We start from the raw sequence: 12,984 nt of genomic DNA, 5'->3' as shown, positions 1-12,984 counted from the left end.
TCCATCTGGAAAGGAGAGAGGAAATGACCAGCCACAGCTCCCATCAGGAGTACTGCTCAGGACTCCCAGACCACCAGACAGCTCTGCCAGTATCTTGCCAGCAAGATACTGTGTGTGGGGAGAGAAAAGCAAAGCAGTCACCCGCCCTGCAGACACATCTTGGCTCTTCAGGAAAATACTAAGGAACTGTTTGATTGTCGTGCTCATCTTAGGCAGGGGGAGGTAGATCCAGCCCTTCAAAAGAGAAGGCTTCCCTACCCCAGTAAGTTGCTAGTTCAGCATGTAGTGAGTGAGTGAGGATACTTTGTGCTCTTTCAGCAGCTTTCTGTTTAGGGGATACAGCTGTGAAAGGAGTCCCAGAGGGACTGCGGCACTGGTTCCCTAGTGCAGTCCTGGCTGCTGGACGTCATTTGTGTCTCTGAGGGATCATCTAGAGATACACTGCACAGTGTTGTACGGGGCCTGGAAGTATGCATTCTGCTCTCTGGCTCTTATAAAAGACTGAGACATGATGAAGTAAAGAGGATATGTGCAATTTAGTATAATATATATAAGTAAGCTCCTTAACTGGAGGAATTAGTGCAGAAGTAGATTAGTCCTGAGATTACACCAGTAACAGAACTGTCTATCCTACTTCAGGTTCAAAGCCATGGGAAACATTAAGAGTAGTCAGCATGAATCAGCTTGCAATTTAAATTTAAGTAGGTGTAGTAAACAGTCTATTTTGGCACAAAACCTTAGTGAATGACTTGCCTTAGACTTAAAGAGCTGTGGTCTTGCCTTGCTATTTCTGTTCTTTTTAATAAATGTGCCCTCAGGTGTTGCTGCCACTGACCCCATCTCTTGAACTAGGAAATATGTTTTTCTCTCATTACTGCTGGCAATGCTGGGGGGAATTACTTACTAATGGTGTGTGGAGGATTGATCCCAGCTGGCAGCTAAGCCCTCATTCAGTCACTTGCTCACCACCACCGCCAGTGGGATGGAGGAGAGAATCAGATGGTTGAAAGTGAGAAGAAAAACCAGTGGATCAAGATCAAGACAGTTTAATAAATGAAAGAAAGAAAAACAAGTGATGCAAAAGCAATCACTCACCACCAGCCAGTCCCTAAGCAACAGCTGCTTTGGAGAAACTCCCTCCAGTTTTGTTGCTGTGCATGCTATTATACAGTAAGGTATACACCTTTGATCAGTTCATGTCAGCTGTCCTAGCTGCATCTTCTACCAGCCTCTTGCCCTCCCTCAGCCTCCCTGTTGCGGGGGGCAGTGTGACAAACAGAGAGGTCTTAATGCTGTGCAAGCACTGTTCAGCAGGAGCTAAAACAATGTTTTGGTCACAAACCTAGAACATAACATCACCATATGAGCCGCTATGAAGAAAATTAACTCTATCCCAACCAGACCTAGTGCAAGGTGTCACTTAGAATCACAGAATCATTAAGGTTGGAAAAGACCTCCAAGATCATCTGGTCCAACCATCACCCTACTACCAATGTCACCCACTAAACCATGTCCCTAAACACCGTGTCCAACCTTTCCTTAAACACCCCCAGACATGGTGACTCACCACCTCCCTGGGCAACCCATTCCAATGCCTAACCATTCTTCCTGAGAAGAAATTTCTAATTTCCAACTTGAAATGTCCAACTTACTTCCAACTTATTGACTGGGGTGACCTGTGAATATAAATGATGACTGAAGAAATACAAAGTAAACATCACATATTTTGTTAGTATCATCTTCTCTTATGATGTCTAGGTCATACAAAATTTTAAGAATTTGCTATAGGAGTGTTTTTAACTTTTGTTTGTATTGTGTTTTGTTCTGAATGCTTGAGGATATTGGCATTGTCACTAAAATAAGAACTCTCATTCCCTCAGTAACACCAGCAAACAATATCCTCTTACAGGATTCCACAAATAGAACAATTTTGTTTGATTTGTGAATAGACTTTTCAGCAAAACTGAAATCAATTATTGTATATCCCCATGCTGAGACCTGTAGAATGTTGGCAGCAGTATGAATTTTTATGTCTGTTTCTCTTTGTGATCATGTTGCTGACTCCAGCTGTGAAATATTTTCGTAAGAATTTTAGGAGGTTGTTCAGTTCTCAAATGGTGAATGCTAACTGGAAAGGGAAAATTCTTACAGATTAAGTAGGTGATTTCAATACCAGTGATGTGGGAACATACTTCAAGCCAGCATGTGTTTTATCTGTCCTAATTAATCACTTAGTTGCAATGATATATTGGTAGAGAAGGGGGTTGGGAGCAGTTAACTGACAGAGTACTTTGTCTTCATGGGTTGAGTCTGATCTTTAAATCTTCACACAACCAGCACTGGTGCTTACTCAAGTTAAAAAAAAAAAAAAATGTGATGTACAATTGGACGTCTTTCTCTTGGCTTTTTTTTTTTTCCCAAAGCTCTCTGAGCTAAATGCTGAAGCTTTTCTCTCATGCACTTCTTTCGAGTTATCCTGCTAAAATCATTGGGCGTGTTTTAGGAGTTTTTGTTTGATTTTAAGGACGAAGGCTGAATAGTAATTCAAAGTACTTGAAATTCAAATTATTGTAGAAAGAAGCAAACAATCTTAGAAAGAGAATGGAGTTTCTGCTTTTTGGAAAGCCCCTCTGATGGGCTAGCTAGAATAGGAAGAGTGCTGACTTGATCCCTCATATCCCTGGCCCCTCATTGAGCTTAAGCCTTTACAAAGGTCTTTAAGATATTATGTCTCCTTTAACTAATCTGTTTTCCCATCTAGTAATTTCAACACAGCAGATACATGCTTTAGGATGTTGTGATAATTACTTAAGCAATCAGAAGAAATTTTCTTCTTTGAGGTATTTGACAGGGTCTGGAAGATTTTCTTATCTTCCCCGTGATTCATGGACTCAAGAGATTATCAGCCTGTTTTTAAGAACACTTACCCAGGCACAAATTGTATCAAACTGTCAGCAAAGATAGGACAAAATGAGCCCTCGGTAAAAGAAATCTAGAGTTTTGCTGGCTCTGTGTGCAGGAGACGGGAAGGCATGTCTTTACGTGCTTCCTGTTTCCCTACCACACAGCTGAAGGATTTAGTTTCATTACATATATGATGCAACAATGAGTATTTGAACTACAATACTGAAAAGTTTATTGCAGTGTTAGTAGATAATGTATTCTGCTGCCTAGAGCCAGTGCTGTCTCAGTCTTCCATCACCTCTGTAGTTTGACATTACCAAAGGAGTGCAAGAGGGTGATCTTTCTGCTGATGTTGATTCCTTGCATGTTTAAATTCTCAAGCAGTGCCACTTTCTATCTCCTCCAGTTGGGATTTTATTCTGAAAACTTACTGAAAACATCCTGGTTAGTCTAATAGTTGTATGTATGTAATAATTAGACTAAGCAAAGTCTCAAATGTTTGAATTGGCTTAACAATGTATAATAGTGGAAATGATTATTTTGTGTATTTTTTTCTATATCTGCACCAAACAAGACTTCTGATGTATATAGAATTATATAGAGGTAATAATCTGCAAGAACTGCCAGAGCTATTGTATTCTATGTTGTTCTGGCTCCTAATTTATACCCACTGAATTCTTTCCTTGTCAGGATGCCTCAGTGAATGCCATGAAAGTGGGTTGTTTTCATGTTCATAGATACAGTTCCAAACTTCTTGCTTTTTTTGTTTACCCTAGTTGTTGAAAGCTAGTGTGTCAGAGCTTTTCACAATGGTAAGCTTACACATAACATCTGTTGTTCATTCACGCAGAGAGAAATAGAGGTTTCCTATTGCAATCATGCAATTATTGTGTTGAAGAACATTGGAGTATTTTATATATTTGTTTTTTAATTAAAATCAGCTAGCAACAGGATCGGCATTAGTCTTTGCTTCTGAAATCTTGATGTGAGTCGCTGAAATTATAAACACTAAATTGAAGTATAGCCATAAACATACACTTTTTAGGTAAAATAAAAGCATTCAAATGTTTTCATTTTATGGTAAATGCCCATAATTTTGAAACAATAGCAAAAAAAAAAAAAAAGCAAACTTTAATAGGAATAATAGAAATGCGTATTATTAAATGGTAGTCACGCTGCAATCTCTGTATACAGTAAATTCCTGTTAGAGGAAAGGAAGCAAAAAATATTTCTAGATGCATAACTACATATTGGATTCTCGTAAGTGATTGGTTCTTATCCAAGGCTACTTCAGTGTCATTTATGGTTCTCCAGATTACCTCTTTGAGCCAAATTTGATTGCTGTGCAGTAAGACAGCATGACTTACACTTTTATAATGAATACTCATGCTGATTAATGATTCACCATACAGGGAAAACTCACTGGGGAGTATGTATTCCTTACTGCAATACCTTTTAATTAAGGAAACATATTTGGATTTTCTTATTCTACTGATTTGATGCAGTTGCCAGTGTAGTGGATAATTTGGCTTTTACCATAGATTTCCCGACACTGGAGCTTTTTTAAATGTATCTGTACTTTCTACCCACAGAAGGGTGATGTAACAGTAGACCATGGAAACAACGTTAAGAAAGTGACATTTAAAGGAATGTCAGTCTAATATTTTAAAATATATCTTCTTCTTTAAACAAGATTCACTTCTTTAAACATAGTTTACAAAACAACAAGAACCTATTAAAACAATTCAGTTTAAGTTGGAAAAGAAATTAAGAGATCATTTTACAGATGATTATGCTGCTTTTTCAGTTCTAGTGTTTTTTTTTTTTCAGTATTCTACATGGATGTGCTGATTGAAGCATGGTATTTCTGTTGTGGAGGAGGAGAATAAGATCCCTGAAAGGTAGATGCAGCTACACTATCTGACAGAGAGTGACGGCATGTCAGCAGTGAACTATGTCACCTAAATGCTTTTACGAGCGATGTCTTTGTGGTTACACCCAATGAGTTTCCTACTTAGCAAATCCATGCCCACTATGATTAAAATTTCTATAAAAGTGCATGTACAAGATTAAGGTTTCAAATGAAACCGTAGCATCTGACATCGACATTTCCATGAGCATTAATAAATAAAATAAATATTTCTTTGTTTTACCTAAGGATTTATTTATAGTATAAAATATACCTTTATGTACCTGTGCCTGAGTTCAGCCTGAACAGGCTTTTGCAATTTGACCTTGGAGTGAGCAAAGTTGGGTGTATAACCTCTGAGGTGTGAAACCCTTCTAAGAGGAAGGCTGTCCACCATCTACCATCCATTGTCATCCCAAGGGGTCACAGAAGGAATCTGGTCTTACAATCTTTCATCTTCCAGTTCTAAATGTTATGTTACTATTGCTACTGGGCATTTGTGGAGCCTAGTCGTAAAAAAAAAAAAAAGTTTTCCATTTTGTTCCACATTGCTAAAAATTTCCATGATGCATCCGTAAGAAAGGACTTAGATACATAAGCCATCTCCTTATTTACTTTTTAATGGAATTTCATGTGACCAAGAAAGGGCTACTACCAGCCCAGGAACTGTGTCCTAGAAGAATCTTAAAAACTCACTGGAAAAAGCTGTTACAAATGTTTAAAAGAAATACAAGAGAAATAATTAAAAATAATTTTGAAATTTATATTGAGTGCTTAGTTTGAATAAATATTTAAAAGTTACTGAAACCTCTGTTTTTGAGCGTATGTAAAAGGTAGATTTTAGAAAGATTTTTAACTCTGCTGGCTGATTTTATTCCATTTTGAAAAAGTAATTTAGAAAAAAAAAAGTTGAAATCAGTTGCTATCCTGAAGGAGATGGATTCCTTGGCAGTTAGTTACAGCTTATGGAAATGTAGTGGGTAGATACTGAAGAGTGAAGTGTTGTTGAAGTTACTGTGATGGGGGAGTTAAAGTAACCAATATATCTATGTAAGATGGGGAGTTTCTCTGATTCGGTTATGCACTGAGCAGTATTTTTCTATCTGTATTCCAGACAATATAGTGGAATTCAATTACGTACCTTGGCGCTGTTTTTTGATGGTTATCTGTTTTACCACAGTTGTTATTGTTTACTTCTATTTCTTATTTTGCTCAGTCCATTTTTAATTTTTTTATACCCTCCATCACTGTACTTAATAGTGATTAAACAGGGATATTAACCTGCTGACATTTTATACAGCTGTCGTTAGGTCATGAGATGGTCACAATGGTAGCTGTTGATTGTAGGCTATATTCTTGCAGATTGTTTCCATGAGTCCAGGAAACCATGCTGTCACAAGATCAATAAATAAATAAGAAATAACCACAGAATCTCAGAATGTTTAAGGCTGGAAGGGACCTCTGAGGGACACCTGGTCCAACCCCACTGCTCAGGCAGGGACACCTAGAGCAGGTTGCCCATCACCATGTACAGGTGGCTTTTGAAGATCTCTGAGGAGGGAGACTCCATAGCCTCTCTGGACAACCATTTCCAGTGCTCCAGCAATGGTGCAGTGCACCCACACAGCAATGGTGCGCTTCTTGGTGTTCAGATGGCACCTCTTGTGTTCCAGTTTGTGCCCACGGCCTCTTCTCCTGTTACTGGGCACCACTGAAGAGTCTGGCTCCGTCCTTTTCTGCACCCTCCCTTCAGGTGTTTATGTTAAGCCCTCCTAAGCCTCCACTTCTCCAGGCTGAACAGTCCCAACTCTCTCTGCCTCTCCTCAAAGAAGAGGTGCTCCAGTCCCTTGACTATCTTGGTAGCATTCATTGGACTCTTTCCAGTATGTCTAGGTCTCTCTTGTACTGGGAGCCCAGAGCTGGACACATACTCTAGGTGCAGTCTCACCATTGCTGAGAGGAAGGATCATGTCTCTTGAGCTGCTGGGGATACTTTGCCTGATGCAACCAGGAATACTGTTAGCTAATGTAGCAGCAAGGACACATTGCAGACTCATGTTCAACTTGGTGTCCACCAGGACTCCTAGGTCTTCTTCTGCACAACTTCTTTCTAGCTAGGTGGCCCTCACCAAATACCTGGGGTTGTTCCTTCCTGGGTGCAGAACTTCGCGTTTCTTGTGGAATTTAATCAATTTTATTGTCTAATTTTCTTGTTCAAGTCAACAAGAGTATGTGGGGTGTGGTGGGTTGATCTTTGGTGGCAGCCAGGCCACCACCCAGTCACTGTCTCACTCCCCTTCCTCAACAGGAAATTAGACAGAAAAGCCAGTGTTGTCACCTCCATGGTGGAGAGCTCTTACCAATTACTGTCCTAAGCAAAAGACTCAAAAAGACTTGACTTGGGGAAAATTAATTTAATGTATTGTCAAAGAAAAACAGAGTAGGATGGTGAGAAAGACAAAAATCAGAATACGCTTCCCCCGGCCTTGATCAGGTGGGGCCGTTGGAGCTGGCCGGAACAGGCTGGGTCCGGCATGGGGCAGCTCCGGCCTCCCCTCACACAGCGGCCCTGCAGCCCCCTGCTGCTGCCTGGGTACCTGAAGGCCAACAGTGGGGATAAGATGTTTTTGTTTGGATGTATAGCTTTTTTTTTTTTTCTTTCCCTCCATGAAAACTGAGGTGAAGTTTTCAGATAATCTTAGAAAGACAATTCTCTGTGTGTTTATGTGTGTGTGCGTGTGTGTGTGTTCAAACTCCAAGCAGAATTTCAGCAGTGATATTAGGTACAGGAATACATGAATTATTTATGTATGACTTCCAGTATGTTCCCAACAGGCTAGTAGTATTTTTCCTGTTCATCTATCTATGATCATCCAAGATTTGAATTTGATTCTCTCAGGAGCATGTATATGCTCTGACTTACAGAATCTCATTTGTTTTTCTGTGACACTGGTATGAAATAGTGCTGCTGTTGTGGAAATTAAATACAACAGATTTATTTTACATTGTGGTTATTCGGCTATGTTGTACTCTGTTAGGCTTCTTAATTTTTATTTTTCTTCTACTTGCTCTATTTTTCCATTTGTTTTTAGTGCTAAATGCCCTTGTATGTCGGTTAAAGGCTTATCATCATCAAACCTAATTTGTGAGGGAAGATGAAAATAATTGGGGTGGGTTTTCTAAGAAAAGGGCCCAGAGCAGAAGGAAGGGTATGATAGTCATCCTATATGCTAGTGATTTTTGAAGAGGACTGATGAAATAATTCAATTTCTGTGTCTATTGTACATATGACAGGAAACATGGAACTTAAATTGTACTAGGAAAAGCTCATATTAAGCAGTAAAGCAAGCTTTCTGGCAGAAAGGTGGGTGGAAACCTGAGACAGACTGAGGAGGCCATGGGAGGCTTCAGCAAGGGATGTTGTGAAGGACTGATTATGTGTCTTAAATATTCCAGATTACTTGGGCAGAAAAAAAATAATCTACAGTGTTGAGGAGGTTTGGCAGTGGGGTAGGGAACTTGGAGGTCCTTTTCAGCTGTATCGTCTGTAATTCTTCAGTACTATCAATTTTAAGTCCCAATAAGACCCAAGAATGTCCAATTTCTTATACTGAGGACCAAGCTGAATTAAAACGTGTACCTAAACTGATTAGGTGGACTAGTGCAAATGCATGCCTTTGCTCCGTTAAGTGTTGAGCAATGCTATTGCTGCTGATCCATGTATGATTTTTTTGAACATAACTACCTTTAGCACAGTAGCTTCTCAGTTATTTTTGAAAACACATTATCTGTTTTCTTTCTACACGGTGTTTCTCATATAAATTTGTGTAATGCAAAAATGCTGAAACAGATAATATTAAAACCTCAGCTGGATAAAGTCACGCTGAAGATTCAATGTCATTATCTAATTAAATGCAATTTGTTGCAATCTTTCCATCTCAAATACCTGTAGTAATAAACTGAACTAATGACATAGAAATTAAAAATAATATTTTGTCCAAAAGAAGTGTTTTAATGGGTGCACAACACATTACTTTTAACATCAGGCACATTGCTTGTGATTTCTCTGTTTCTAGCTAAACAGGACATGCCTTTTTTTTTAATCATTTTTCAAGCTCCAAATAAAAACAAACAAACAAAATGAAACAAAAACAGAAATCCTGGAAACATGCAGTGGCTGTATATTAGCTACTGTTCAGTCCAGATGTTGAGCCTATTTGATTGTTGCAATAAGCTGTACTTACAGTTTATTGCAACAGTTGGTTGTGTTACCAGATTTTTTCCCGCTTAAATTGGTTTTTGCAAAATTTCAAAAACTGCTTTAGCAACATAGTGTTCTTTGGTGGAAACAAAGGGTTTACCAAAAAAAAAAAAAAAATCTGCCTGAAAATTAAAATTAAAAAAAAGTTGAATATGGTTCCAAAAAAAAATTTCAGGATAGAAACACAGTACCACGCTGATGTAATCATTCTGAACACAGAGAAATGGCTGTTGTCTTATCAGTAGCGTCTTTTAAGGTCACCGAGAGGCTTCCCCATTGATCCTTACTGTCTCTCACACGCAGACTTTAAATATTTTGGAGTGCTTGTGCTAGGCAAGTATTTTGTGTTGCAGGTAAATGTTTTCCAGCAACTCATGCAGGCTCATTTTCCCCCACATTCCTGAAAACCTAACAGCAGTAGAAAACCACCAGTCCTTGGTTGGCCTCATTTGGCATTGCTCTTGGAGAGTGTCACAGGCCAAAACCAGGCCTGAGTCCAGGAATTTTTCTTAATTAGGTATATTGCCAATTAACATGAACTTCAAATTATTGTTTCTGGTATTGAGAAACAGCGAAGACAACTGGTTAAATGAAAATGTGGAGAAGACACCTCTCTTCCCCCCACCCTGGTGTCCCTTCCCAGTACTACTTGTTCGACTCAGTCCCTTAGGTGAGGTGATGGGTGAGCTCCTCCTACAGTCCCTCCCTTGAGCATGCATACATGCATGTGCACACGTTCGTACACTCTCTCCCTCCCCAAAAACCCTACTTATGTATCTGGAGCAATGACATTACCAAAGCTAAAAAATCAGTATTTACCACTTTAGTTGATTTGCTTACAAAAAGAGTCATATGGAAATATGTAGCTGCTTTAATTAAAAATAATGTTTTCTGATTTATAATCTTGTGCTTCAATATGTAAACTATAATCTAGCCTGAGATTTTGCTTAAGAGAAAAAAAAATATGTTTTATAGAAACATGGGCTTTGAACGGAAGGGTGGAGCAAAGGCAGGATTTTTGCCACTGATGTGAATGATGATTGCTGTGCACATATTATCCTGCTGATGACATCCCTGGGAATTTCCCCACTGCTCTTTAGGAAGGCCATCCAGCTGACAGCCTGTGGGCCAGTTTTGTTCCACAAAATAATTTTGTCCATCTCCCACATGGGTCTGATCTTTTCCTAAATTGCTTGTGCGTAAAGATGCATGCTACTTCTCTGCTCACTTAGTTCTGGGAAGTGGCATGACTTTGCTACTGAGGTATGCATGTAGTGGTATTTAACTAGAGGTACTATTCTATAGCTCAGCCTTCAGAAAGATATATCTTTCCACAGTCACTACAGTCACTCCTTTTTTTTTTAAAAAAAAAAAAGAATCATTTTTCTTGTAACAGGTCTCAAAAATGGCTTAAGAACTGGTGTGCTGTTTTTGTGTGTTTTGTTTGTTTGTTTTTTTTTTTTTTTTTTCAAAAATACTTTGATAAAATATTGTCAAAAATGCCTTTTAGACTAGAATGAAGACATAGTCACCTTAGGCCTCAAATACAATACCTATGAAATAGTCACTCAGTTTAGGAAGTTCTAGGAACACTAGAAGTTTTATATTTCTCTTGTATCTTTTGTTGGTTTACTGTTTGCAAAGCACTTCATGATTCATTACTTTCATGATACAGTAATTTTGTGTTGGATACTGCCACTGGAATACTATACAAAAATCACAGATATAAATGATCTGAATATTCTCCAAATGTATTGTCATGAATATTTAAGAGTAAGGCTGGGAGATATTTTAATATTTTGTTTTGAAACCACTTTTTTAATGTATTTATAGTTTAAAATAAGTTATAAATTAATTATGTGTGTATTATACAACAGATGCATGTATGTTCTACATTTTTCCTTAAATTAGTATTATTATTATTTCTGACATGTATGTATATTATTATTATATATATATATATAGGCTTTCTTGTAACAAAATCATTCTTTTGTTTTTCCATAAATTGCAGAAGCTATGCCTGTGCCAGATCAGCCCTCGTCTTCTGATAAGACAAGTTCCCTTAGTCCTGTGTTGAACACATCCAACGGCGATGGCTCGGAAACTGAGACAACCTCTGCCATTCTAGCTTCAGTTAAAGAACAGGTATGCAAGTGCTGCATCTGCATTCTATAAGAGAATAATGTGATTTAATGGTTTTAGCAAGGTTGCAGAGGTGGTATACAAATAATTTCATTAGCAAATGCAAATTGCAAAGAATGTGAAATATTTCTTCCTGTCAGTATGCTTCCGTGTACTGTCCTATGATAGATGCAATATAATTGAACTGTTCATTTTATTCTGCACATTTACTTATTGTGAATGGTGCTTTTGAAAGATGTCTGCTTTTCTTGTTGGCAGTCTGCATGTGGCATGGCGTATAAGAGCTACCAACAAACAAGTAGCTTTGAATAACTGTTATTCCAGACTTTTTAGGTAAAATCTTAAAGAATATGAAGATTATTAAATTTAACATATGCTTGTTAATGTTTTTATCGTATGCACAACTTGAAATGAGATGAGGGCAAAATTGGGTATAGACAGAGGCTTTTGGCCTTAGAAAGTTAAAACCAAAACTAGTAGAAATCTTTGAATGAAAAACCTTTTGTGTGACACTCTGCATGATTCTAGAAAGATGGATTTGGACATTTTTATGTCAATTTTGGTGGGTTGATTCCCTCAGATTTTGCTTAATGCCTCTTTGTACATGAGGAGATGGTTGGTATTCTAGTTCGTGAAAACACCTGATCCCCACTACTACCTCATTTGCCTCAGCAGAAGCAGATATCCTCAAGAGGCATATGATGGTTGCTTTTAGTCAACTTTCTCTTGCTAAATTGTTCCTCGTGTTATGACGTAGTGAACTTACCTGCTGAAGACATTCACTGCTGCTTGAGTGAAATTAATACATGAATTCAGTCTATGATATCTAACACCGCTCCAGTCATTGGCCTTTTACAAAAAAAATGTGACCTTGCTCTTATTTTTTTCTGTTTGATACATATCAAGTATCTCTTTCAGGTGTTAGAGGTTATTTGTATTTTGTTTATGGTTTTTTTTTTTTGGGGGGGGGTTCTTTTTTCTTTTTTCTTTTTTTCTTTTAAAGGCAATTGCAAGGAAGAATGGTAGTAAAGTGGATTTTTGTCTTAGGATTTATGGCATGCTGTTGTGTCGGGTTTACCATGGTTTAAATGTTTTAATGTATGTCTTCTTCCAGGGCAGTAGTGTTACCTGTGCATGTGATTGTGTTTTAAAACCATTTAAGACCAGTGTTTCAGCCTGTGGTGTACTATGTTATTACCAAGAAAAGTATTTGCCTTGGCTATTGACTTTCTGATGTTGAAAGAACGTACATGGAAGTTACATGGGTAGAAGATAGACTGTACCTGTCTGTTGGAATGTGAAACACGGGATGGAATAGTGAGAAGTATTTTTCTGTTGGTGAGTTTTGTGATGGTGCTGCTAGATTATGCCTAGTCATATTTTGCAACTGAACAACCAATAAGCAAACAAAACAATAAATCAGTGAGTACTAGAGGGAATTGTCACTGAATCCACTGTCCAAAAAGGATTTTAATTGGAAAAAAAAATGATCAAAGTTATTTCTGATTCCTGTGAACCACAGCGAAAAGGAGCCTGCAGGAAAGGAATTCTGCACTCCCTTACCACTAAGAACAGCCTAGACAGCTAACCTAAGGTACTGCTGACTAACAAGATAATCGTGGTGGTACAGAGTATACCAATTTGACAGGTGTTCTTTTAAGTGAACTTCCTTCTTGATAGGTGATCTGTAGTCAGATCCATCTTGAATCTGGAAGATTGTGTATACTAAGCTCAAAAATGAGCCTGATTTTTTCAGGGATGTTAATTC

At 38.1% G+C, this 12,984-nt stretch overlaps 1 protein-coding gene across 8 annotated transcripts in view; it reads left to right on the top strand.

Annotated features, from left to right (window-relative positions):
• Positions 1 to 12,984, top strand: part of CTNND2 (catenin delta 2) — a 644,756-nt gene that overhangs the window by 112,775 nt on the left and 518,997 nt on the right. For 5 of the 8 annotated variants that reach the window (XM_083825789.1, XM_083825793.1, XM_083825790.1 and 2 more), the window contains exon 2: positions 11,086 to 11,219. In XM_083825789.1, coding sequence (XP_083681915.1) covers positions 11,091 to 11,219 — 129 coding nt within the window. In that variant the 5' untranslated portion in view covers positions 11,086 to 11,090. Of the gene's footprint in view, positions 1 to 4,747; positions 4,806 to 11,085; positions 11,220 to 12,984 lie in introns of those variants that run through there. The other 3 variants (XM_083825787.1, XM_083825786.1, XM_083825784.1) reach the window with 1 other exon arrangement.

The sequence above is a fragment of the Anser anser genome (genome assembly GCF_964211835.1).
Source record: "Anser anser genome assembly, chromosome: 2".
Lineage (NCBI taxonomy): Eukaryota > Metazoa > Chordata > Aves > Anseriformes > Anatidae > Anser > Anser anser.
This window is presented reverse-complemented; position numbering and strand designations above follow the sequence as displayed.